The following is a 26,303-nucleotide window of genomic DNA, read 5'->3' on the forward strand; positions in this document are numbered from 1 at the left end:
ACATAAAAAATCCAGATTACATGAATGTAATTTTTGGATTGCACACGTAAAAAGCAAAGACTGCATAGCCTCCGAATTACTTATTGTACAGCTGTGCAATCTTTTACAAAGGCTCTTTATTTAAACAAGTTGGCAGTTTTGAATCTGAATAACGACAGAACTCTCGAAGATCCTCCAAATAATAGACATTGTTTCAAGCTTCAGTTATTCTTTAGATATTATAAGCTTAGATATACGATAGAGCGTGTAATATACCAATGATAATAAGAAAGGGCCCAGTCATCGATGACATACTGGTACTCAATCACGGCTGCATCTACATCCCCCAAAAGGACTTCTTTCTCATTATTTCCTGGTTGATCTACTGGTTAATATAATTAGTCGATTTGAATATAAAAAATAAAATCAATAATAATACGAAGTTATCTTAGGGTGTGATAGAACTCTCTATATACCAAGAGTATTAAGGCAAGGCAATAATCACTTAAAGACCAGTTATCAGCGACATAGTGATGCTGAAAGAAAGGATTATCACTTTTTTTTTTTAATTTTCTGGTGGAGGAAGTGTGATAAAGGAGTGTATCAAGAATTCTCCAATCACTTTCTCTCCTTTAAAAACAAACAAATTCTAAACATGTCCGAGCTTGCAACATGTAAAGAAAACTTCATATTTAGCTTATTTATCTTGTCTCTTAGCAACAATAACGACTTATATATTGAAACACTACATACACCAGAAAATAGATTAAGTAATGTAAATAAGAATTTATCACAAGTGATCTTTGTTGATCAAACTGACAGTATAAAATCGAAAAAAAAATATTCTTTTTTATCTTTCTGAAAAGAAACAAACCAAGATGACAACTTTCTAAAGTCATGTTTAGCGTGGCATCATACATTGAATAGTTTCTTAGGCGACGTCATAGGTAATGGGTAGAGGTAGCGCCCATGGTATTAGTCTAGCTTCTGGTGTATTTTATGGTGCACGTAGTGTTTCCCTTCTAGGTTTGAAAGAACTTTTTCTAAAAAAACCAACAGGTCCTCAATAACTGGATTTATAAACAATGATAAGGGAAAATGCAAGCAGTCCATTGTTGAATGGTTTGAAAGCTTCAGTTCTCTTGAGACGCGAAAAAATCATTTTTAAAAAATTTACTGCTACTTACGAAGAAGCATGTCCAAGATTACCAAAAAAAAAAGTTCCATAACAACGCTGATTTGAGTCTTCTCTTTGTAGAGGCTCGACTTAATAAAAGAGCCATGATTGAAGGTACAAGAGCCTTGAATAGAGCGACCCGCACCGCGTCTCGTAAGACAAAGTACACGTTGTCAAAAATATCAGAACCTAGTTCGCCAGGAGTATCAGAGCCAAGTTCGCCGAGAAGATCGGAAACACGTTCTACCAACCGGCCCTCGACTTTTGATCTATTCGAGGAATACATTAATAATTGCAAAAAACTGTTCCAAAAAAGAGCCTTTGACCTTGAAATCGAAGTTCATAAGCTTCTGTAAGTATTTCAACAATCAGCATATTATTAATTAACGCCTTATCCTTGTAGTGCTTTCCAATATAGGGAATCAACAGTAATAAAGAGAAATACGAAATAAAAATGGAAATAATGTCACTAGTCTTTTTAAAATTGCTTATGGGCTGTACGAAAATGGAACTTTGATTCCATATTTGAAAGTGAAACTTTGGTGCATTGAGATATCCTTTTTGAACAATGTCGCTTATCTTTGGCCAATCGTCTGGGGATACATATTTTTCTGAAATTTCTCATTTGTTGGTTACATCAAGATATACACCTATAAACCAACTAATACCAAAGGCTAAAATATTGAAGAAGCAGCCCTTTTAAGAAGTAGCTTGAAGAGCTAACACACCATCTTTTTACCTTTTGCCAAATGAAATGGCAAGCATTGCTGAATAAACGCTTATTTTTGTGTAAATTAAAATACAGTCACGCGAAATAGCGCGGGAGACAGCCGCGTTAGGCACAATAGGTCCTTTTTTTTTCTCTCTCTTTGTTTTTTATAATCACACATGGCTTCGCCTCTTCGTTCTAATAGCACTGAGCATAATACAACTGAAAATGGTAGCCCTTTACGTTATAAAAGCAGATACAGTGAAAGATTCAAGTCCTTAGTGACAGATTCGCCACCCAGGGATCCCATTAGAACACCTGAAAGAACGACGGCTATCAGTTACGGTAGCCCTTTAAGAAAAACCAGTGAGAAATACAGTTCAATCGAAATAAAGAATGAAGATCGTGGGCAGTGGAGAGAAGCTGTTGTGAAGCAGGAAGAGGAAGTGAAAGAAGTAGCCATCAAAGAATCAATTCAACAAAGAAATAAAGACCAAACAGAAGAAAAAATTGAAAAGAAACGAAAAGATAGCCATAGTAACAATACATTGCCTCATTACATGCAAGGCACTTATGCATATGAGAACCGGTTTAATTCAAGAAAAGAAGAGAGAAAGCAAAAGGATATATTAAAGCCTCGCCCTGGTGGAATCACGGTATGGTTATCTTGAATAGCTTTTAAATATGATGTTCATTTTGTTTCTGTAGAAACGTGTTGGAATGTCCAAGATACCCAAATACAAGTCTACGACGTCTATTAACGCAATTGAAGAAATTAAAAATGAAATGTCGCCAGACGATGTTTATGTTCCCATGGCTGCACGTATAAAAATGTTTGAAAAAGGCTTAGGCAATGGTTCAAATAAGGCACCCGTAAGTTGATTAATAGTATGTATAACTTTACTAACTGCCAACTTTTCAGGCATCACGCCCTACAGCAACAACCTCAACAAAGAATAGTCGCTCTAATGAATCACCACCTAAAACCACTCCTTCTAATCATACTACTTCTACAACAACTACGACTGCCACAACTAATACTCCTACAGTTGTCGCAAGATCAAAGAGCACTCAATCTTCTACAAACACATCTGTGCCTAATTATGCAAGAGAAGTAAGTAGTGCTATTTTTTGTTCTTTCTCTAGCTAAACGTTTTCCCTTTCTTTCTTCCTTTAGACAATTGCTACTCTTAGAAGATCAAATAGCCACCATAAAGATCAATCTAGTCAAGAAAGTCAGTCTAAGCCTAAGAAAGAACAGAGACATATTGAAGTCAAGGTACATGATCATAGAAAGGCACACCGCATTCATCTTAACCTCTTTCTCTCTTGTAGCCTTTTCGCTTTGCAACCGATGCGCGATCTCAACATCGTCAAGCTGCTTTTAATGAAAAATTAAAGATATGGAAACAAAAAGAAAATGAGCAAAAGAAGCAACAAGTTGAGCCAAAACGAGGAACAAAGAGAAAGGTAAAGAAAGGGAAGATCCATACTTATATCTCTTTTGACTAAATGTATTTTTATACACAGTTAGAGAATGAACAAGAGCTGACTAATAACAAAAGACGTTAACGACTTGACAATAAAATCACCCATTGTATTTATTTATTAGAATAAGAAGGGTCTTTTTGAAAAAAAGTTATTGTTATGAGAGAAAGCACTATATTAAGCATGTTCTTTGTTCAAAGCGTCAACAAATATCATCGTCTGTATTAAATTGTTTGATTCATCTTAAAACCCCCTTTCAAGCACACTCGCTGAATCGGCAGTGAGCGGCGTTTTAATTATTTGCCACTCCTGTATCAAACATCCATTCAGCTGCCAAATTGATGAACCTTCTCTTTATAACAACGTAAGAATGCCGCATCCATCCATCCATCCATCCATTTGATTGACACTTGTTATATACATATAGATGCCTCCCAAGTTCGATCCCAGTGAGGTTAAGATCATCTACCTCCGTGCTACAGGGTAAAGAGAGAGAGAGAAAACATAAAGAGATAACAATTCAACGAAACGGTTCAGCTAACATTAATTTAGTGGTGAAGTAGGTGCCTCCAGTGCTCTTGGTAAATTTCAGCATTTATATACACACACGATTCAACCATCAGCTCACACAATTGACTTTTTAATATAGCCCCCAAGATCGGTCCTCTTGGTTTGTCCCCCAAGAAGGTTGGTGAAGATATCGCCAAGGGTACCAAGGACTGGAAGGGTCTCCGTGTCACTGTCCAATTGACCATTCAAAACCGTCAAGCTCAAGTTTCCGTTGTTCCTTCCGCTTCCTCTTTAGTCATCAAGGCTCTTAAGGAACCCGTTCGTGACCGTAAGAAGGAAAAGAACATCAAGCACTCTGGTAACATCTCTCTTGATGATGTTATTGAAATTGCTCGTACCATGCGCTTCAAGTCCTTGGCTCGTGAACTCAAGGGTACTGTCAAGGAAATCCTTGGTACTGCTTTCTCTGTTGGTTGTACCGTCGATGGTCAAAGCCCCAAGGATATTCAAGACGCTATTGACGCTGGTGAGATCGAAATTCCTGTAAGTATATTTGATAGCTTTTAATGAATTGTGTGTATTAATAATATATGTGTGATTTTTTAATAGGAAAAATAAACACTTATTTTTTGTGGAAATTGAATGTGTTGCTTTTTTCTGTATACATAAATGCCCCCCTTTTTTTGCCTCGATAGTCTTATAAAAATTGTATTGTTGTGAATATGCTTTATGCGCGCGCGTGTGTGCTGTGAAGTCTATGATGTATGTTTTTTTGTCAACCAATCTCGATTGAAGGAACTGTTTTTCCGGAAGCTCCGAAGTGTGTGCTTATGTTTCACGTTTAAAAGAAGCTGGACCTCTTTTAATTTTTCTCTTTTTTTCAACATGTCAGATATAGAAGAATACCAGCCATTGTTTGGTCAAAAGAAGAATAAAAGGTCAACACTTCAAAAGTATGGCTATTATATTGCTACTGGTGTTGTCCTTTTTACCGCTTCATTGTTTCTTGGCCACTTTGTCTATGAAAGTAAGCGTCTCCCCTCTTTTAAATATGAAGTTCAGGACGCTGACTTTCTTATGATTATGCTTAGGTAATGTTCAATTAGATAGTCCTGTAGAATTTGTGGGACATATCGCAAAGGGAACAAAAGGAGCGGTTGCAGTAGAGGCAGAACAGTGTTCTAATATTGGTGTTGAAAGTAAATGAATGAAAAGTATACATTTAAGCGTACTTATCTGTGTGCATCTATACAAAGCCTTGAAGAAGGGAGGAAATGCAGTGGATGCAGCTATTGCCTCTACTTTATGCATTGGCGTCATAGATACCTTTGCTACAGGTAACACAAATCGATCATCTGCATTGATCTTACTCATTTTTCTTTTTAAATAGGCATTGGAGGGTAAGGTCGATCACTTATATCTTTTTGTGTAAATACTAACGCTTGGGCCTTATAGAGGTGGATTTATGCTTATTCGATCACCTAACGGCACTTTTGAATTTATTGACTTTAGAGAAACAGCACCAGCTGGAGCTACGGAAGATATGTTTGTTAAAGATCCTATGTTGGCTCAACATGGTGGCTTATCTGTTGCAGTGCCGTAAGTTGACTAATGAGATGTTAGGAGTGACTAAGCTGATACATTATCTAGAGGCGAACTGAGAGGACTAGAATTAGCACATAAAAGGCAAGGATGGTCCCTTTCTATTTAATTGCTACAATGACTAATCCTGGTAAATAGACATGGAAAGTTACCCTGGCATACTTTATTCGAACCTTCCATACTTATGGCTCGTGAGGGATTCAAGGTAACTCCACTTTTGGAGGCTAGGCTTTTGGTAAGACTAAATTCGACACACAAAAAAAAAAAAAAGAAAAAAAAAATAAAAAAAAACTAATAACGTGAATAGTCAGAGCAAGGCTGGATGTCCAATCTGACTGAATGGACGGATATATATTACAAAAATGGAAGACCAGCCAAAGCAGGGGAGATCATTAAATCGCCCAGGTTGGCGGACACTCTAGAATCAGTCGCTAAATATGGTGCAAATGCCTTTTATGAGGGTAAAATAGCAGAAAGCTTAGTGGAAAAAATACAGTCTTCGGGAGGTATTGTGACACTGGATGACTTTAAAGGATACACACCCGTCATAAGACCCACTATCAGCACTTTCTATAACGGTCGAAAGGTGATAACGACCTCTGAGCCAACAAGTGGCCGTGTGTTAGTAAGCGTGCTAAATCTGATTGAAAGGTTCCAATTCAAAGTAGAAGGCTTGACTGGATTGAATGTGCATCGACTGGTTGAAGCACTCAAATTTGGTGCTGCTTTTAGAACAGAATTGGCTGACCCAGACTTTATTGATAACCAAGATAGAAAAGACGAACTCGGCACAAAAGATTACGCGGCCTCTATCAGGCAAAAGATAACCGTAAGATAAAAAAAAACTGTCGTCAGGACTGTGTTACAGCTCGAGCTGATAAAAAGTTCTTGAACATATAGGATGACATGACGCATGATGTGCTCTATTATGAGCCCAAGTTTGATATCATTGAGTCTCATGGAACAATGCACTTATCAGTTATAGATGAGAATGATGGAGCCGTAGCTTTGACTTCTACAGTCAACCTTATGTTTGGTTCTCACCTTCTTGATGAAAGAACAGGTGTTGTGCTTAATGACCAAATGGACGATTTTTCTATACCTGGGTAGCGTATTGTCGCATCCAACAATGCATGGAAAACAAAAGGGCGGACTAATCCAATATATTCTTAGGACACCCAATAAGTTTGGACTGTATCCAAGCAAGTACAACTACATTGCACCTAAAAAGAGACCGTTATCATCAATCACTCCAACGATTATCGAAAGAGACGGTCTTCTCGAAATGGTTTTGGGAGGTTCGGGAGGCTCGCTCATACCAACAGTGACTTTAAGTGTATATGCTATAAACATTGTACACACAACGCGGGATTCTTACTTTCTCTTTAGGCTATCATTAATGTTTTGGAATATGGTAAAGATGTATATAGCGCAGTGGCTTCACCTCGTGTTCATCATCAGCTAATGCCAAACATGGTCATTATTGAACGCGGTTTTGACAAAAGAATCGAAAAAGAGCTCATCAAACGTAATCACACAATATTCCGCCTACCTTCTAAATACTGCGTATCGGCAGTTCAGATCGTCAAGCGAAATGAAGATGGCACAATTGAAGCAGCAAGTGATCCTCGTAAAATGGGTTTAGCTGCTGCGTATTAGATTTGTAATACTTGTAGTAGATTTTATTATAATAATAAATAGCCTATACGTGCGAATTTGGATAGCGTCTACTGCGTTCGCTAGTATATGATTCCCTTTCGAATAGGGATCCAGGTATAGATTGACTGGCAGTCATTTGATAGCATGGTGACCGCTGCTTGTAGTATGTGGGGTTTGGTGTATATTCTGGGAGGCCGTAAGCGGAGCCTGTGTGCAGGAGATAGCTGCTCCTTTGTGACACTTGATCGATATCCGGGGTCATCATTTTCTCATGTTCTCGCCACGTTATCAGTGGTATTGATTTAGGATCAAATTCACCTTCATCGTTAATGATAACCTTTTGGCCCTTTTCTCCAACCACAATTCGAGTATTACCCCAAGAGAAATCATCAAAGTGCCAATAAGCGTATATAGGAATGTAGAAAGAAAACACAGGTAGAGCAAGAATAGAGACGATGAACCAAGCAACGTATTCCCAACGACGGTTCATAATGAACAATATCATCTGTATGCCATAGGTGCATCCTAAAGTCATGATGGTAATGTAGGGTATCTGGTTATGCGCAGTGGCTAGCTTGTAGCACAAGAATCCCAAGTAACCCAAGAGTGCAGGCTGAACCAGAGTGCTGATGAGATCTAGCATGACAACAAAGCGCATAGAGAAGCAACAGAAACCACAGAGATGTGGTAGAAATACGAGTTCACCCAGATTATGCACGGTTGAATTAATCCAACGTCGACGCTGAGAGATTAAAACGCTCCATGTGTCGGGAGCATTTGTCTGACAATGTGCGTCAGGGTTAAACTTGGTTTTGAAATTTGGAAAGTGTTTGAGAAGCAGCGTTGTCAAGTAACGGTCTTCGCCTAGGTATAACAAGTTTTTCTTATGTAAAGTGTCTACTGTGGTAACAGAGTAGTCTTCAATGACTTCATTGCTGACAAATAACGGGCGTTTGCCGTCAACTGTACGTACTCGATACATAGTGAAACATCCTGGTAAGCAGCTGACAGTAGAAAACAGGGATTCAAAGGCTTTAATCATATGGTGAGAAATAAAGTATTCGTAGACCTGAATCATGGTGACCCAGGTATCCTTCTCGTTTGCGAGTGTTGTTTCACCACAAACACCAATGATATTTGCATCATGCGCCATACTCGATACCAGATAACTCAGTCCATCAGACATAACCTCAGTATCTGCATCCACCATCAGAACGTATTCATAAAACTCTGGAGGGACACCAATGACATTCCTCATTTGATGATAAAGCTCAAGCTGTAAAGGGTTCATCGGTGCACCATAATAAACACGATTCAAAAACTGCATCGTGATCAGCTGTGAATCGCGTTTACCTCTGTTTCCAGGCTTTTGTCGTTCGTTTGGAGCGCCCACCTTGACGATGACTAGATACGGCACAACGTGGCCTCTGACTTGGTATAATCCCGAAAACACTTTGGCTCTGTTGTGCTTTTTCGTTCCCTCCCCAACAGATAAAAATGAATGTGGCTCTGGGTCTACTTGAGGATCCACACCAAAGATGTCCAGAACGATTCTAGGTGTTGGTCTATCGTTGCCGCTACCGACAATCATGCCATCGCAAATGACCACGATCAGCTTGCGTTTATCATTGTAGTTGAGAGTGGCAAGCGAATCGATTGTTTTCCTTAATGAATCTTCATCTTCTGTGTAGCAAGTAACTTGGCAGATGACAAACTTCTCAAGATCCTCGGGCATACGAGGGCTTCCTATACGCAGGGCAGCCAGGAATTTGAAGAATATGACAATACATAGGCAAACAGTAATAACCAACAAGAAATATGTAGAGAACTGACACTTGATAGAATTTCTCGAATCAACCATGCCTACAAAGTATAAATTCCTGATACACGCAAGCTCTCTATATCTTTTATCACTGCTGATGGGCAGCTCATTGAATTTTTCCGTGATGTCAGTTCCAGAATTTTGCCAAAACAGATTCACAACCGAGATATCAAGAAAGTCAGTGCTTATATTAGCAGGCGCTTCTTCATTCGGTGGAGCAGACACGTATCGTCCTCCAAGAATATAAGGCGTCAAATCGTACACAGCGTTGTTGATGACCGCCCAATAACGGTTCATGGACTGTCCATTCATTTTGTAGGCACCCTTTGCTTGATCATCGATAGCCTTCATCTCCCAGCCGATATGTCCAACTTTATAGTTCTTTCGGAGCATTGTCATTTGGTCGTAGTACCAGTTTTGCTTATAGCTCCCACTTGAGTATGTGTAGTCATGATATTCCGCATTTGGGTCGCTGTAGTTTCGTTGGTAGTCGAGAGAGACATAAGGGGATACGTTTTCACACAAGTCTGACACTTGTATAGGGAAAATCTCGCTAGCGTCAGTTCCAGCATATGTTAAGACAGACTTTGTAGGGACCATACTAGGATAATGATGTGAAGCAAATTCGCCTAGGTTGAATACTTCTCCACGAATAGCTACGTATGCATTGTCAGGTGCTTTGTGACCTCTCAATTCATTTATAGAAAAGACACTTTGGTGAGGGCATATGAGTTCTCCAAAGAATACTAGAAACCAGATGACAAAGCAGCACATAAAAGTGATGATAAAGCAAAGAGCTAATTTCTCACGCCAGGCTATTCGAACATCTCGTCTCTTCATACCGCCCATTTTTGTCAAAAGAAAACTGGGAATAAAGAATGTAAGTGCATAAACAAGAGCAAGCCAGCGTTTGCGACCGGGCGTCATCGTACTTGGCTTTTCTTCTGTTGCATTGGTATCTTGTTCATATGTATCTGGAAAGTTGGGAGGCGAGTAGGTACCTGCTGTCCTATCTTCTTCAGGTACAAAGGATGGGCTACTAGGAGATCCCACCAGTGAACTGGAGCGAGCATTGAGCATCACTCTACCAATGTCATTAGGCGCACTTTGTGGCTGCTTTATATAGTTCATCCCATCTGAACAAGAATTTTGTTGATATTCCTGAGGTGAGTTAGAATGGACTTTGGTATTTATACCAGCTTGTTCTGCTAATAACGTCTTGCTGCTTCTTTTCTCTTCCTTTTCTAACATACGCAGCCTTTCTTCAAGTGAATGCCAAAGTGAATATCCCAAAAATACCTACAATGCGCATCATTAGCAAAAGCTTTCTTTTTTTATTCCCTTGAATGTCCGATTGAATTACCTTTGTAGTGCCAATAGCTACATCATTATCTGTCCAGGAACTCGATTGCTTTACTATTTTGCACAGTTCATGAGGCTCTGTTCCCTCAATCTCATCCGGAATATATAGCAAGGGTGAATATCGCTTTAAAAAATCTTGATGCAGAAATGAAATTGTATAGAATTCATTCATTTTATGCGTTATATGCCGTAATCCATACACTTCAACTTGAGACTTTACCAAATAGCTGTCAAACTCTGTACTGCTTCCCGTATTATTTGGCTTGATACAAAACACAGACCATAGGTTGGCCTCTTGAAAAGTAGAGATCAGATCATCCATCGATTTCTTTGTTTGAGCCAAAGCTGTCTTTTTATTACCACTCCACTGGAAGTATCCTTCATCCTTTTCGTTGCGTTGCTTGACTGACAAAGAGTTATTGCCTTTATCCTTCTGTTGCGCTTCTGGATACATGTGGGTATCTGCAGTGATGTTTTCATCAGAGAATAACTGCACAACAAAGCTGTTGAGAGATCCAGGACTATCAGCGCTTCCACGGAATAAAGAGACAAAATCTTGTGATAGCTGATTATTATTGGAGGATACGAAATCCTTGGAATCGTATGTCACATCTCCAACAAAGTGGCGTATGGCGAATAATCGAGCGCCAGTATCCGATTTATGAATAGATACCTCCTCGTAGTCTGCATTATATTTGCTGATAGCTTCAACCGCGCTTTCATTCGAAACCATCTTTTTACCGCTGAGCATCTTTTCCGTAACCTTGTTGTATAGCGCACAAATACTATGATGTGGCCTCTCGAGTAGCTCCAAGCATCTCTTATTCTCTTTCATATGCACCTTTGAAGTCTTTATTTCTTCTGACTCTAACTCGAACGCGTCGGCTACAAACATGCGATCCATCATGAAGTCATGTATTTTTTCATTTGCGTAGTTGACGCAAAACTGGTAAAAATCCGCCGTATTCGTCGCTGTAGGTTGACTTCCAGGAAGATTTAGAATGCCTGCATAGCTGTTATAGTCGTCACATGAAATTCGTTCATTGATATAGTTCATCAGCCAAGTAAACAGTAGTGAATAAAGTGTTTGTGCTAGATCGTCCCTTTGTGCTGTGGCTTGGTCTACATCTAATATCAGGGTTGTTATGTCTTTTCTGATAGTAACCGTCTTAAAGGCTAGAGATGATTTGAGTGTCTCTGGTTGAAGCCCCAAGAAGCCAGCAATCAGCTCCAAACAATCCATGTTTTTGATAGATACTGTTTCTTCAGCTCCATCACTAGGCATAAAAATCAAATTCCCTAGATGTAGTATAGCCGATAGCAGCTGAATAATAAAATTGAAGTGGTCCTTCTTAAAGCCTGCCGTACGCATCACGCTCTTCAGTTCGTTATACTGTTCTGCGTCGCTGCTTGAAATACTTCTACTGTATGACGCCAAGTAATTAAATGACTTGGGATCATCTGTTAGCTGTAGTACCTGCTTTTCATCAGGATTTGTGCCGGCTAATAGTAAGTAGAATACTGTAAAGTTTCCTTGACTTGGTCGAGATTTGGAAACACCACCACACAGTCTCGACTTTTCCAAGAGATAAGTAGCAATGTTTCCTCCAACCACTTTACCACGCTCATTAAAGTGTATTTCACTATAGACACCAAACCGGGAACTATACCTTGTTATGGGAGATGTTGTTGCTGATCCAAATAGGTTTAGCACTTTATGACCACCTATAATATACCCTTGCATCTTTTGTTTCTTCTTATTTGAGCCCAAACGTATGAGATGTGGAATAATTAAGTCTTGTATTTCCGTCTTTCCACTTGCAGACTCGCCTCTAAATAACAAATCTGTTGAGTCTAATTTGAGCATGAACAGTAAAAGATGAGTTATACTTACAGTAATAATATCACTTGACCGTTTCCTGTTCTTCGCATACGGAAATAAGACGCATTTGCAAGTCCAAAAACATGTGGATCGAGTTTAAAGCAGCTGTTGACTGAAGGGTTTTTGTAGAATGTAACATACTCTTCGCTAGTTTGCGTGTCGTTTTGGGCAAGCCTCTTGAAAGGGTTTACTGCTATGATATTACAATATCCTATAGCTGTATAAGGCTGATAGTTCATGTATCTAGCCCTTAGTCTGTCTGTTATAGTAGTATCATCAACATCAGGAAAAGAGCAAAGGTCCGTAATGACAGGCGTTGAGTGATGATACATAAAATAGTATTGGCGTTAAAAAATTATGGAACGAAAGAAAGAGTTTAGCTATGATTAATGAGTGATGGCAGACAACATAAACAAAAATCAGTGCATAATAAGCGAAATAAACTAAACTTTGACTGATGGCGACACAAATAACCAAATATGGAAAGCGTGCCAAATGATACTTTATTACGAATGCTATTAATTGTAGGGTTTATGAATTATAGTAATATGAAATGTATGAAGCAATTTTTTTTAAATCGTTTATGAGTAATAATAATCTATTTGGTTTATCGAAATCTTTGATCGCATACGTTGGAATGAATTCTTGATGCTTTATGACATTGCCTGCCATTTCTCGTCCTATTGCTACTACCATTACTCTGATGACAACAGCATGTAATGACAATCGAGGCTCGGTTATTTTCACAGTATGCCTTTAATAGTCTCATCGTCTTTTCTTCTGAGTTCATGTGCTCTTGAATGACTTTGATAGCCGCAGCGTCATTTTCTTCAAATACGTCTTGTTTCTTGTCCAGCAAGTGTAAACAACTGGGAACTGAGTAGCAGTTTCTTTTATGAATTTTTTGCATTAGATCAAGCTCCTCTCTATACCTCTGATTGATTTGGCTTTCCAGACTGATATTATGACAGGTATGCAATTTTCCAAGACATGAGTCAATCCTTTTCTTCTTCTTACATGTGCTTTTCCTACAGTATTCAATGCTTTTTGCAGTGCCTTTGCAACAGTTGTTTGTTGAGTGAGTGACAACATACTTTATGTCATTATGATTAGCGTATTGCGAATGAATACTAGATTCTGTTACACCAGATGCTACGTTGTACGAATAGGCTAGATCTGTTTGCTGTGTCTTACTGGGCGTCCTATACTTTGGATGATATAATGATGGTGAAGGTAATTCTCGTTCCTTTGTGTGATGATGATAATAATGAGAACCAGGTTTTCCCTTGAGCTGAGAAAACGGAGTTGAAGTTGAAGAGCTTGGCGTAAAGGAGCTTGTGACTGAAGTGGGATAAGGGTAATATGGGGAGTGAGGGGCGTCTGGAGTGAATGTATGTGTCATTGTACACGGCACTTGTGTAGAAAAAGATTGGATGGTTGGATCTAGATAGGGTTGAATTGGTTGAGGTATACTGTACAGTTGCATGTGACCAATGGCCGCTCGCTGAGTTATCATTAACTGGCTGACAGCAGGCGAAAAATAGGCAGTTCTGTCTACTGGGATACTATAGCTCGGTAGCCAATAACGTTGCTTTTGACGCTCTTGTCGGTGCCTTTCTCTCATCCGGGCTAATGTAGATTCGGTAGAGCTTTGAGATAATGCTGAACGTATCTGTGTGGTCGGCCCCCTAGCAACGGAGGGTTTTATGATGCCTTGTGTTTGTAACTGAAGATCAAAATGGTCCTCCATATAGCTTGTTGGTGACATTGGTATAGGGACGTTATTCAAAGAAGCACGCTCATCAGCTGAGGATGGATTACTAAAAGTTGAGGCGCTTGATACTGAGCTATCGGTGAACACTGAGTTTTTTCTCGAATAGTTTTCTGGCCCTGTTAAAGTACTGTTTGTCTCGGTTGACTTGTTACAATTGGATAGGTCAATTGAATTGCTTGAAGAATTAAAGCTTGCTGCGCGATTTTTTCGTAAGCCAAGTGTTAGTGAATGTCGTATACTTTTCACGACAGGAGCCTTAGGGACATCTACATAATATAAAAAAGTTAAATCAAGGTATATCTTAACTTAGTTTGGGACTGGTTTACCATTATTTGAGTCAGTTTTGCTGTATGCAGATAAAGGGAGCTCTTTGAAAATTTCATCCATTAGACTACCTTGGGTTGTTCCAGGTATTGAATTATCGAGCGCAAATGGAACATAAATTGGTGTATCATCAAAGATCTTTTCTTTGTTGGATATCTCCTTGACAGAAGTTGCGACTTTTTGTCTCTCTTTATTGTCTTTTTTATAAAATTTGAAAATGCCCATAGCAAGAAGTAAAAGAATTGAAAGAAAGAAGGAATATTGATAAATATAAAAAGTGCATTTATGCATGTATATATACACATGTATATATATGTATGTGAAAGATGTATCAAGGGGGATAAAAAGGGAACGAGGGCATTTGCAGTCAAAGCAGGGAATATTGACTTTGACGTCTTGATTGATTTCATATATCGTCAATAGTACCATATTTGCTATAATTAGGCGAGGATATTCTCATTTGCTGGGACATGCGTTAGTTATATTTTATTAATATGGGTAAAAGGAGAATAAGGAAAAAAAAATCAAATTCTAGACAAAAAGGGACAACAAACCCTTCAAAGGAAGGAGAAGGCAAAAGAGAGAAAGGGAATACCTTGAAATGTGTCTGATAGGTTTCATTAGGAGAGACTACACAGGTATAGTTACAATGAAGAGGTGGCAAATGAATTAGTCGGGATAAATAATTGCGCATTATGAAAAAAAAAGGGTTAATTAACTTAATGCAATGCAATCACATAGATTTACACTAATATGCAGCTCGTTTTTATATTGCAAAATAATTCATCGTTTATCTGTTGCGCATTACTTCATGTCAAGGGCATTTTTATGCAGAGCATTTGCTATAGAGATACATGCACTCTGCTTTATGCATATGGAAGCAGGAGACAGTAACCTCACTAATTTACTAATCATGGTGTTTTTTTTTTTTTTTTTTTTTTTTTTTTGTAGGTTCAGTAAGGTCGCATATCTGCTAACAAAAAGTATAGATGACGAAGTTACTTACAAAGCGGTTACATGAATAAACATAAAAGACGAAGATAGAAAGTAGCGTTCTGAGCTATACTCGAAGAATTATTCTACAGATGATAATGATAAAGGGAAGAACAGGGTTTTTCAAAATGCAGAAAAAGAGGTTGGAACTTGACAATAGCCTTCTTTGTAGACGCTAACCTTTGCTCAAAAAATAAAAAATAGAATGACATCAGACTTTGAAAAAGGACTGTATACAGTCTTTCCAGAAAGTAAAGTCGCATTTTTGCAATTTTTATAATACAATTTATACGAAAAAGGGACAAGTCAGCGCGATATCTCTTTCTGGAAATGGTGTACAATTTACCATTTAAAAAAGCTTATACACCTTTTTCGGAAAGTAATCGTACACTTTTGGAAATAATTTCGTATACTTAAGGGAAAAAAAACTTGTACACCTGAGGAAAGAGTTTGGGACAATCTATTAAATTACACTTCGAGCTTTGTGATATTGGTTGTTGTAATCATTCTTTTCTTTATTAGTTCGAATTGTACAACGTAAAATAAACACAGTAATATAAAAAGCTTTTTTTTTAATCCTTTATCTTTTCATTCGAATTTGTACGCACCTGAATAACCCGTCGTCAAATTATGAATACTGAGAACAATGGTTACAATCAAGCTGAGCCTCCTGCATGGACCATGAAATTCTTTAACCGCCTTTCCTCCTTGGAAGCTAAGTTCGCGTCTTCCCCTTTCTTACAGGAAGACTCCAACGTGGTTGTTCGGTCTCCCGGGGCTGATTTCACTCCTTCTTCAGCCCTTTTGGAACATTGCCCCTTCCTTGAGGAAGATTTCTTCCGTCGTCTTCTTCCGGATACTGAGCGCCGGCGTTTCCTATTTGAATGTCCTAAGAACACCATTCGTTCCTGCAATCCACCTGAACTCAGTAAGGTTAACCTGTCAGGTCCCACTCGTCGCTTGGACACTCAATTGTATAATATCCAGTATCGCCTCTCTAGTCTTACTCGTCTTATTGACTGGTTCACAGTTAGTGGGATCTGGACACTATCCGTCAGCGATCTCTGGAGTTTGTCAAGGCTATTCACGAGCTTCTGTCCGATTTGGCGACGCACATCACCAAGCAACGTACTTCTAACGTGTCCCAAGGTATTTCTGCTTCTTGCAATCCTCCTTCCGACGAGCCTCAGAACTATCTCTTGGGCCCCAAAAATATGGTGGATCATATCAAACTGGCTCAAGCAGTACAAGCCTCTACACGTAGATACTCCAGGTCTCGACCTAATCGCGTCATCTCGCCCCAATCATCTTCAACAGCCGCATCTAATATATCCCTTAGCGGCTCGACTTCTAACACCACTACTGACAACACTTCTATTGTTCAGTCAAAATCTGTGCAACAACAGCAGGGTTTTCAGTCTCGCCCCAACATCACCAAGAGGGAATAAGCATTGCGGGGGGATGTCTGTCTCTTTTTGTGCCTTCTTGGTCACGGTCCTTACAGTAACCCATACACCTATGGTTCCTAAGCGTTCTCCACCACGGCTTCCAATTTTGTTTTTCCTCTCCTCCTCCTCTGCAAGCAATTCATCCATTACCAACACTAACCACTCAGCTTCCAACAACGACAACCCAAATCATCGACAGCGAGATATCCTCCCTGCTCAGCAAGTAGGCCATCGAACCGGCATTTCTCCTTTCCCAAGACTTCCTTTCCAGCTTATTCGTGATTCCAAAGAAAGATGTGGGCCTTCGTCCCATTCTCAACCTGCGAAAACTCAATTATTACCTGCCCGTGCGTCACTTCAAGACGGAGGCGCTGCAAACGATCACCAATTTGTTATAACCAGGCGACTACCTCACATCAATCGAATTAAAGGACGCCTTCCATCATATTTCTGTACATTCTTCCTCCCGCAAGTGCCTCTGTTTCCAATGACGTTTACAGCCGTTCCAGTACCGTGTTCTCCCGTTCGGCCTCAGCCTATTCCCTTGGGTCTTCACCAAGGCCACCAGACCTTTGCTACAATAGGCGAGATGCAAAGGGATACGCTTAACAGCTTATCTCGACGATTTCCTGATAATGGCTTCCTCCAAGGAACAAGCACTGGCTCAGACAACACAGGTATATCCGAAGATGGTCCAATAGGGGTGGCTGGCCAACGACAAAAAAATCCATTCTAACCCGCTCTCAGAAGATTACTCACTTGGGTATGGTGATCGACACGGCAGCGATGGCCATCTCCATACCGGGCAAGAAGAATCGATTGATTCGCCGAATGGCTTACAAACTTCTCTACCAGCAATCGACGACACGGACACAGCTCGCAGCATTCATTAGAACGACGAGGGCGACTCAAGTGGGCAACATTCAGGCACGTTTTCGCACCCGACACCTACTGCAGCAGCTCAACAGATATCGACAGTATGTAACACCGTCTTCAACAATACAGAATCACCTTTGTCCTATCACTCCAGCAATGAAACAAGAGCTCATCTGGTGGATTTCACAGCTTCAGCAAAGGAACGGTTAGCATATCCTTCAGCACACATTCGTTACTCAAGTGTTCACGGATGCGTTAGACACGCGCTGGGGCATAGCTTGTGACAATCATCGTTTCTCTAGTCTCTGGTCCCTCACGAACGCCGTTTCCATATCAATTACAAGGAACCCCTAGTTGTGGACAAAGCCCTACGACAAGTGCCACTTTCACACTTGGGACACATCCAGTTTTATATGGACAACACGTCTTCCATAGCATATATCAACAAATTCAGTGGTACTCGCTCCTCCAGCCTGAGCACTTTGGCAATGAACATATTGCGCTTCTACTTTCGGAACTCCATACAATTATCGACACTATATATTCCATCCCGCTACAACCTCGCCGACGCCCCTTCTCGTCAGCTTGCGCACCAGACAGAATAGGCATTACCCTGGAAGACATTTGTCGGGCTGGACCATCTATGGGGCCTCCATCGCTTGGACGTATTCGCAACTCCACAGAGTGCACAGATTCCGACGGCCTTTGTGTCCTGGAATTACCACCCCCCAAGCGTTATAGATCAATGCCTTTTTTCGGAACTGGATCACTTTATTCGGTCGACTACACCTAGCCCCCTCCATGAAATCTAGTCCTGCCCACATTACAGAGGTTAACTCAGCGTCCTCAGCCTGCAACACTGATCACGCCCAATTGGCCGTCAGCTCTTTGGTTTCCCCTGGTTCTCCATCTGACGCAATAGCCCCCTCTTCTTCTCCTCCAAGAAGATCTGGTAAGTGAAGACGATCATCATCTCATCAAGAAGAATCCCCGTTGGACAATGCTAGCGTGGAACATATCACAAAGCACCTGAAACATTTCTCTTTGTCGTCGTTCGCTTTAGTCATCATTTCTCCCACAGCGTCCTCTACCCGACGACAGTACCACGTTAGGCAACAGAACTACGCTACGTAGTGCTCTTCACGCCAACTCAACTATCATGACTCGTTCCCACAGCAAATCATCAACTATTTAGCAGATCTTCACACCGCCCACGGCCACAAGCTCTCCACGCTCGCCACCTATAGCAATTCGATTCTGGCTCTGTTCTCCGCCGAGGATCAGCAAGCTATCAAACGCTCCGAAACTTATGTGGCCTTCCTTAAAGCACTCAAGGCTAAGGCTATCCTGCCTCCTCGACACTGGTCGTACGACGTTGCTTCCGACATCAGTTACATCGTTTCCTTAGGTTCTACCAACGATCTTTCAGACGATCTTCTCACAACTAAAGCTTCTTTTACTCTACCAGACGGTCGTTTGTCTTTCTTCTTCCCTTCCTTACGGTAGAGTCTATTGCATCCTTCTCGTCCCAGCCTTTGTTCGCTATGGTTCCGCGCTTTTGACATTCTCCTTAGTTTACAGAAGCATAAGCTTTACTTGGGGACGGATATGTCACAGCCCACTCCAATCTCAGCGTCTGTCTCTATGGTATTACCTCTCTCTGAGGTTATTAATTGGCCTTCTGAGGGCCATTTTTTGCTCAAGCGCTCCTCCTACTCAAATATTCAGGTGCAGGATGCTTTCATTTTCGATCCTCAACTGCAATTTATACGACGCAGACTAACAGCAGAAAAGAAGCGCGTTGTTAAACGCAGACGTAACCGTGTTGTTCGATTGTATCAATTGTTAGACTCGCACTCTGTGTGCTTATCACTTTCCCTCTCTCGTCTAATATTGCCTTCCCAAATTGGCTTACATGATGGTACTTTGGGTCCAATCACCATCGATGATACAATTCTGCCGTTGGTTACCCCATTAGTCGATCGTCAGACCCAGCTAATCCAGCCTTCTCACATGCGAAAGCTTATTCATAAAGCATCCCTTTCACAGGCTAAAGAGTACTCAGTCGCACTAGGTAATTCAATCAGGTTTTGGAAATCTTTTTGGCGCATGGATGTCCCTTTGCCGGCTCGAAACGTTTGGTTTCGCTTGATTCATGGTAAGCTATCTGCCACTTCCAATCTACACAAGATCATTCCCTCTTTCTCTTCTTTCTGCCGTCTGTGCAATCGGGGTTCGCCTTCAGAAACCACTTGTCATTTCTTAATTGACTGTAGAAAAAAGTACATCGCTTGGAAGCTCATTTGGGCCCACTTCTTCCCTTTGTCCCCATGGTCTCGTCATGCACTACTGCAGGCAATCTTACATCTGAATTTCCCTCAACAGAGTTCAGTGCAATCTCTTGATTCCTCTAGCATCTTTGGATGCAGCTTGTTGATGATATGGAAAACACACTGGCGTTTTATTTTTGATTCTACGCCCTTCGTGCCTACCCTGGTACTTCAAGAAGCTATTCGAGTGGTGCAGTCGTTAGTCCCTCCAAGGACTGACAACCTCACTTCTCCATAGTTAGTATAGTATATTGATTTTATTTCCTTTTTTTTACTTTATTTTCTTGTTCTTCGATTTTCCTAGTTCACTGCTGCCTTTGGTAGGTGACTTATAAATAAATAGAACTTGGCTTTTATGCCCCTACAAAAAAAATGCTTATATTTTTATTGTTATACTAGTAGCTACTATAGTTGTTATTATTATTATAAGTTATTCTTATCAGATGCGATAGAGGAATGTAAAGTAGAATGCATGCTCTACTGTAAGATTATACTCGAGTTATCATAATGATTATCTCATCAGGCACATCACAATGAGATGCCGGAGAAGGCCTGGAGTAGAGCCTCCTCAAACCATATCTGCTGCCTACATTTCTCAGTTACACTTTTTACGGCTATTAGGCCTTGGACGAATGAGCAGAAGATGTCCACACTGTCATGTCCTACGCTGAATAGACGAGAGGCAAGAGTCATCCTCATTGAGGAACCTTAGCTGGGCATAATGCTGCAAGCAAGGATCAGCCCAGTTACAACTCTTGCCTAACCCACCTAAGTACTTGATAGACGTGCTTACATACACAGACACCCAAGTAAGACACTTCAATGACAACTTCGTCAGTACAGCGCTGCCTTTGCGTTTACTTCTTTGGGTTGCGATATAATTTCTGCAGGATTCTGACACCACTAACAACAGCAGAAGAGGATTGAATGCATTTCAAATCTAAGTGCATTTTGCAACTGCCAGAAACTACTTATTCCTTAGACAGCAGCGAACCATCCTACGCCCAACTCTACATAAACGACCTATCTTGCGCTGTACAAAGAAGATCGGAAAGAAACGAAAACCTTAATTCCGAGATCATAACGGAGCTTTCTGCTATACTTTCTCATTGTAGCCCCTTTTTCATGCATATATCACCATGCACATGAGATTCTAAGCGGACACGAGAATACAAATGCAAATGGAGATCTGAGCAGCAACACCAATGACTGCAGTGAAAGCAACTCGTCTTACACTACCATTAGCCCTTCAGTGAGAATAAGGTTAATCGAAGGGGAATGAGAGACGTATTCACAGCCTTCTCACAATGGAGGAAGTCGCTGTTGTCCTACCTCTTAAGTATAACGATAGAAAGCTTCAGAAATATTATACTCGCCTTAATAAGAAGAGGCCATAATGACAACATACGTTAAGGCTATGACTTTGAGCAGCACTTTCAAAGAATCAGTCAAACACATGTTGCATACATGCCCACCCACTACATCCTTTTATTTCCTCATGGAACGTGAGATGGCATTGGTCCTGTGATTTTCTTTAATTAACGACCACAGCTATGACATATCAAGCACAGTTGGCGCTAAAAACCAAAACCAAGTCAAAAGCAGACATGTACCTCTACCTTCCTGCTGATCTTCTTCCTCCTCTCAATGGAAGCGGATCATTGCGTTCGGAATTGTTTCATTTTTGTAAAGTATGAAAGGAAAACGAGCTGCACCTACAAGACGTATTACTGAAAAAATCAAACGAAAGTGCAAACAATCTAATATGGAGGGACCAAATCTATTTATGCTGACGAGTGTTTAACAAGTGCAAAACCAATCAATTGAATAATATCTCTGTTTCTGAATCAAAGCGAAAAGTACATGCTGCTCTCAAGTGTGAATCCTGTGGTACGACGTGGGATTTGCGACGTGAATAGTGCATTAAATATATATAATATCTTTGTTTACAAATCAAAACACGACAACGAAACATTTCCGCCTTTGTTCAATCTTGCTATGGAGCCTCTCGTCAGATCTATTAGCTCATCACTCCATATACGTGAATTTGCTGCTCCTCCTCCAAGTGCTTGCTAAACCAGAAGCATTGGCAGAATACCCCTTCGTCTCTGAAGATGTTAGCGTATACGCCGATGATTTACTTATCTTCTTGAGAGATAGTGTATCGTACACTTCCTCCAATATTTCCCTTCCTATGACCTTTTTTATCCTTGATCCAATAAGTACTTTTTTAGTTACCAATCTCTCTTTTTGACCTGCCTTGCATAGAAAAGATATATTGTTATCATCATGCGCCCAATTGAAATTCTAATAAAAATAATCTAAACGTGTAGCCAGAACAGTCTATACTCTTACCAATATTCATATCAGTTCCGCAAAAAAGATCATTGTATACACCGTATGCAACATTTTCCGTGTCTTTTCTCTTTGAGCTTGTTTTTTCAAGAGCTGTATCTGATATGGGTACATAACCGTAAAATAGTGGGAAAGAACATGCTTAGTGAAGAAGCACTCATAATGTGCTGCTCATGATCAAAATTAATGTATTTATATATACGTTATCTCTGGGTATAATAGATTCCAATCCTTCTCTTTTGTTATACTTTTATTTTTGCCCTTGATATCTCCACGTTGAACTATATTTTCTGTCTTTTTATCTCTAACGTAACAAGAGCGTACGTATGCACAATGAAGCTTATGTAATCTTATGATGCCTTTTATAGTTGCTGTGACATGAATATGATGCTAAACATTTACATTTATGGTTTAATAAAGAGGAAAAGGGAGGATTTGTGAAGCATTGTACCCCCTGAGTCACTTGTAAGTTTTCTGTTTGATATACTGACTGCATAAACATGGATAACGCTCTCAAATTAACTGGCGCGTAAATACATTGAAGTAACAATGGCGAACAATGTTACCGTTATCTGAGCTTGTGTTGAGTCATTAGATAAAGGCTTCGTCTGCTTGTTATCGATAAACTGATCATATTCATTATATGAATATATGCATGTGTATTTTATTACAAAGGCTCCAAGATTTGCATAATGCCTTTTAAATAATCAGCAGATACAAAAGACGGGATCTCCTCACGCGTTAACCAAGCAAAATCCACAATTTCTTTCCCGTCAGGCAGACATTGACCCGACAGCCATTCGGCTCTTACAAACTGAACTCTAGCACCTTTAAAGTGTCTATTTTTTTTTTGAACAAAATCTTGAGGAAAATCATATTGATATATACAGAATGGCTCGTTATGATCCAACATGTTCACTTGTAAATCACTACCACATTCCTCTGCTAATTCTCTTAATGCAGCTTTTGTCAAGGTTTCTCGTTTTTTATACTTGATACCTCCTTGTGGGAATTGCCAAGCATTTTCTGTACGTGGTTTCTTTACCAACAAGTAGAGTGTGTCGTGTGGTTTTCTGGAAATGTCATGAACATCAGGTTGTTTAGAATTAGCTTCTGATATGGACTTTCTTATGACTGCAATAGCTGCCACTGGTCTGTATGTTGGCTGATTGTCGTCTGTTATTGACATTGTGTGTGTGTGGCTTTCAAAAAAAGGAGGCGAAACAAGGTTGCTGCAAATAAAAGAACTGGCCACTGAGATATAAAATATGCTGTGTGATGATTTCTGTAAGCAGTCTACTGCAGTTTTTTTTTTGTATAAATATATTTGTGCATAAAGTCTGGAATGGTCAAGAGTTTTTTGCTGTGAAGCATATGATCACGAGTAATTACTTGTCTCGAGCATAAAATAGACAGAATTGACATTATTGTCTTAATTTCTGCGTTTGCAGCAAGGTCACAGGTTTTTTGTGAGGCAACAGAGGCACATATACGCGCATATATCTATCACTTTGAGGCCTTCTTTTTTTCTATTAAATTGACAGCGAGAAGACAAAAACAAATAATATGTTAATTGCAACCTTATTGGCTGTAGAGATATTAACATAAATAGGACGCTTATTTGTTTATGATAAATATACATGTCATTTTTGAGATCGGCTCTTTTTCTTTTGTCATTTATACAAATTTGCAAACGATATTAAAAGATGCCAAGGTAAGTTATCTTCTTTGCCACGTTTTTTTTTTTCTAGTCTTTCTTCTTCCCCCCTTCTTCGTTTTACTCCGTATTGCATTTACACGCGAATAGAATAAACAATGTATTTCTTTTAAAGGGAAAATTTGTTTTCTATGATTATATGTCATGCGATTTTTATATCCACTCCTTTTATCATGCACGAACAACCTTGTTTTCCTTTTGTCTTTCTCTCTCTGTCTACTTACCCCCTTTATTCGGGTAACTTGCCTTTTTTATATTTCCCCTTGTATTATAACGAAACAAGCCATCTGACGATAAAAGGAAATCTAAACGTCGTGAATAATAGATAAGGTAAAGACTCCATAAAAAACAATTCTGCAAAAGTAGCTTATAGAAAGTTTGAAAAAGTCTGTAGCACACAAACATGATTACTATAGTAACAATCGAGAACATAGGACTTTTTTTAAGCATAAATGATGAGGATTTTATTATGATAAACAAAGATGATTTAATTACAATTACTATGGGGCTTATTTTTACGCACTTAACCAAATAACAAAGTTTGTCCGAGAGAATTAAAAAAAAGGGGAGAGACATGAAAGCAAGTGAAGAGATTATTAAAGATTGTAGAGTCTATATATAAAGTATGATGCGAAGTGATTATTTGCTGTCATTCGTGTTGTCATTGCTAGCGTCATCAGTATTATTGCTGTTTATGTGTATCTTGGCATGTCTACGTAAATTGCTTACGACAGAAAATCGACGGCCACAGTCTTTAAATTCGCATGCATATGGTTTCTATTGTTTTGTAGATGAGTATATATGCCATCGTTATCATATATATATACTTACTTCTCCTGTATGACTGTGCATATGTGTGGCTAATGAGCTTGGTCTAGTGAACCTCTTGGGGCAGACAGAACATTTGTATCTTCTTGGAGCCACAGATGAATATGCCTTATCAGAATATGAGTCTGACTCTGATGATGTATTTGAGTCCACACTGTAGTGTCTTTTGGCTTTATTGTAACTTCTTAATTTAGCACGACGGCCAGGAGTTGGTGCTACTACTACCTCTGTGTCTATTTCGGTAGGTGTGTGAGAGTCGTTATAAAGGCGAGGATAATCGGCAGGTACGTGATCATAAGCCATCAGGTCTTTGATGGCAGTGGGAGTCAATGAAGGCGATTCAGCAGGTGTGAGCAGGCTGCATTCATGACAGGTAGGTGAGTAACAGGTCGTAAGCGACTCAGAAGAGCAACACATGTCATAATAGGAAGACCAGTAACAACAGTAAGGATCACAGTTGTATGGTTTTCTAAACTGCCAAGGATCTTGATAGTATATGTTTGGATCTGAGGCTAGAGGTGGTGTCAAAAGAGATGGCATAGTCGAAATAGGATGAGTCGAATGCGGTTCTTGATAGCATGGTAGCATGGAGGCTTTGTTGACAGGTACATTATAACAGTCTATCAGTGTCTGGTCTTCTGTATTGTACAAAGAGGTGTTATCTACAGAGGCCAAAGATAACAAATCATGCTCTGAAGGGGATCTTGGACGGTTTTGTGAATGATTAAAGATAAGACCCAAAGGACTTGAAGTAGACATTGTATCGATGTATGAAGGTGAAGAAACAAAAGACATTTTGATGTAAAGAAAAAAAAAAAGATGAGAACCGATGATAGATGAACTTTTTTGTTTTTTATATCATGAATAAACCAAGGAAATTAAGGGGTAATAACAAGGGATATAATTTTATTTGTGTTAACAAATTTACTATTGACAAGACAATATTTTTTACAAGCATTCATATATACTTTGAATAACATTGTAGCCAGAATAACACAGTAACTATTATGCTATATTCACTCATTCTTTAAATTTTTTGACAGGTAAGCATGCTTCACCTGTCACTGAACTCCGGTGAACTCCGTCCAAGTGTCTTACGCTCTACGGTGGTGATTCCGTTGTCAACAATATTTTTTTTATTTGTGTTGTACTTTCTTTCAATTAGGAGTAATATTCAAGGGGTTAAAGAAAGTGAAAGGTGAAAAAGTAAAAAAAAAAAAAAAAAAAAAGAGGCGGGTACCTGGAGAGAGAGAGCACTAATTTCAGGGTCAAAACAAATAAATACACAACAGTTGCTATTCGAAAAGACTCACTTCATTTTTGTCATACAAAATATAAACATATTTGGATAAAGTGCATAAAAAGAACATGAAAGAAGATGCCTTTTTTTTTGTCATGGCAACTTGTAACTATTGTCTTTTTTGTTATCTTTAAAAAGAGATAAAGACAAAGGCAAAGAACAAGGGAA

General features: G+C 39.5%; 9 protein-coding genes across 9 annotated transcripts; 5 read left to right on the forward strand and 4 right to left on the reverse strand.

The window, feature by feature from the left end:
* Positions 1-2,029: 2,029 nt before the first annotated feature.
* RHIMIDRAFT_273667 (uncharacterized protein) lies at positions 2,030-3,752 on the forward strand. The gene is made up of 6 exons (XM_023612398.1): positions 2,030-2,521; positions 2,574-2,738; positions 2,788-2,979; positions 3,043-3,144; positions 3,201-3,335; positions 3,396-3,752. The coding sequence occupies exons 1-6, from the start codon at positions 2,045-2,047 to the stop codon at positions 3,435-3,437; spliced, it is 1,113 nt and encodes a 370-aa protein (XP_023469539.1). The 5' UTR covers positions 2,030-2,044; the 3' UTR covers positions 3,438-3,752.
* RHIMIDRAFT_93957 (60S ribosomal protein L12) lies at positions 3,510-4,750 on the forward strand. Its single transcript, XM_023615898.1, has 4 exons — positions 3,510-3,836; positions 3,906-3,934; positions 4,003-4,406; positions 4,473-4,750. The coding sequence occupies exons 1-4, from the start codon at positions 3,781-3,783 to the stop codon at positions 4,479-4,481; spliced, it is 498 nt and encodes a 165-aa protein (XP_023469540.1). The 5' UTR covers positions 3,510-3,780; the 3' UTR covers positions 4,482-4,750.
* Positions 4,751-4,818: 68 nt separating this feature from the next.
* RHIMIDRAFT_307918 (gamma-glutamyltranspeptidase) lies at positions 4,819-7,124 on the forward strand (the record flags this gene model as incomplete). The annotated part of the gene is made up of 11 exons (XM_023614548.1): positions 4,819-4,890; positions 5,005-5,062; positions 5,120-5,200; positions 5,254-5,263; positions 5,319-5,462; positions 5,514-5,549; positions 5,604-5,700; positions 5,773-6,294; positions 6,366-6,571; positions 6,639-6,801; positions 6,855-7,124. 11 exons carry the CDS (start codon positions 4,819-4,821, stop codon positions 7,122-7,124), a joined length of 1,659 nt encoding a protein of 552 aa, XP_023469541.1.
* A 43-nt stretch (positions 7,125-7,167) lies between these two features.
* RHIMIDRAFT_290143 (uncharacterized protein) lies at positions 7,168-12,547 on the reverse strand (the record flags this gene model as incomplete). Its single annotated transcript, XM_023613709.1, has 3 exons — positions 12,203-12,547; positions 10,310-12,140; positions 7,168-10,245 (listed from the first exon to the last, which is right to left on the reverse strand). Exons 1-3 carry the CDS (start codon positions 12,520-12,522, stop codon positions 7,168-7,170), a joined length of 5,229 nt encoding a protein of 1,742 aa, XP_023469542.1. The 5' UTR covers positions 12,523-12,547.
* Positions 12,548-12,733: 186 nt separating this feature from the next.
* RHIMIDRAFT_311735 (uncharacterized protein) lies at positions 12,734-14,602 on the reverse strand. The gene is made up of 2 exons (XM_023614753.1): positions 14,291-14,602; positions 12,734-14,230 (listed from the first exon to the last, which is right to left on the reverse strand). Exons 1-2 carry the CDS (start codon positions 14,577-14,579, stop codon positions 12,798-12,800), a joined length of 1,722 nt encoding a protein of 573 aa, XP_023469543.1. The 5' UTR covers positions 14,580-14,602; the 3' UTR covers positions 12,734-12,797.
* A 1,309-nt stretch (positions 14,603-15,911) lies between these two features.
* RHIMIDRAFT_235176 (uncharacterized protein) lies at positions 15,912-16,729 on the forward strand (the record flags this gene model as incomplete). The annotated part of the gene is made up of 2 exons (XM_023608311.1): positions 15,912-16,310; positions 16,361-16,729. The coding sequence occupies 2 exons, from the start codon at positions 15,912-15,914 to the stop codon at positions 16,727-16,729; spliced, it is 768 nt and encodes a 255-aa protein (XP_023469544.1).
* Positions 16,730-19,213: 2,484 nt separating this feature from the next.
* On the forward strand, positions 19,214-20,173 carry RHIMIDRAFT_303172 (uncharacterized protein; the record flags this gene model as incomplete). Its single annotated transcript, XM_023614408.1, has 1 exon — positions 19,214-20,173. The coding sequence occupies one exon, from the start codon at positions 19,214-19,216 to the stop codon at positions 20,171-20,173; it is 960 nt and encodes a 319-aa protein (XP_023469545.1).
* Positions 20,174-22,957: 2,784 nt separating this feature from the next.
* RHIMIDRAFT_235178 (uncharacterized protein) lies at positions 22,958-23,479 on the reverse strand (the record flags this gene model as incomplete). The annotated part of the gene is made up of 1 exon (XM_023608312.1): positions 22,958-23,479. The coding sequence occupies one exon, from the start codon at positions 23,477-23,479 to the stop codon at positions 22,958-22,960; it is 522 nt and encodes a 173-aa protein (XP_023469546.1).
* Positions 23,480-24,703: 1,224 nt separating this feature from the next.
* Positions 24,704-24,922, reverse strand: RHIMIDRAFT_194712 (uncharacterized protein; the record flags this gene model as incomplete). Its single annotated transcript, XM_023606018.1, has 2 exons — positions 24,704-24,784; positions 24,839-24,922. Coding segments are annotated over 2 exons (165 nt in total), but the record flags the coding sequence as incomplete, so codon positions are not given.
* Between the last annotated feature and the right edge of the window lie 1,381 nt (positions 24,923-26,303).

Source organism: Rhizopus microsporus (assembly GCF_002708625.1).
Source record: "Rhizopus microsporus ATCC 52813 unplaced genomic scaffold scaffold_3, whole genome shotgun sequence".
NCBI lineage: Eukaryota > Fungi > Mucoromycota > Mucoromycetes > Mucorales > Rhizopodaceae > Rhizopus > Rhizopus microsporus.

What these genes read in the sequence shown, in the direction of transcription:
- RHIMIDRAFT_93957 (XM_023615898.1), top strand. Translation starts at nt 3,781, where the DNA reads ATGCCTCCCAAGTTCGATCCCAGTGAGGTTAAGATCATCTACCTCCGT. An exon ending in ATCTACCTCCGTGCTACAGG is followed by an intron (nt 3,837 to 3,905) that starts GTAAAGAGAGAG and finishes ACATTAATTTAG; the next exon opens with TGGTGAAGTAGGTGCCTCCA. An exon ending in AGGTGCCTCCAGTGCTCTTG is followed by an intron (nt 3,935 to 4,002) that starts GTAAATTTCAGC and finishes TTTTTAATATAG; the next exon opens with CCCCCAAGATCGGTCCTCTT.
- RHIMIDRAFT_273667 (XM_023612398.1), top strand. Translation starts at nt 2,045, where the DNA reads ATGGCTTCGCCTCTTCGTTCTAATAGCACTGAGCATAATACAACTGAA. An exon ending in ATGGTTCAAATAAGGCACCC is followed by an intron (nt 2,739 to 2,787) that starts GTAAGTTGATTA and finishes CCAACTTTTCAG; the next exon opens with GCATCACGCCCTACAGCAAC. An exon ending in AACGAGGAACAAAGAGAAAG is followed by an intron (nt 3,336 to 3,395) that starts GTAAAGAAAGGG and finishes TTTTATACACAG; the next exon opens with TTAGAGAATGAACAAGAGCT.
- RHIMIDRAFT_311735 (XM_023614753.1), bottom strand. Translation starts at nt 14,579, where the DNA reads ATGCATAAATGCACTTTTTATATTTATCAATATTCCTTCTTTCTTTCA. An exon ending in CAAAACTGACTCAAATAATG is followed by an intron (nt 14,231 to 14,290) that starts GTAAACCAGTCC and finishes TATATTATGTAG; the next exon opens with ATGTCCCTAAGGCTCCTGTC.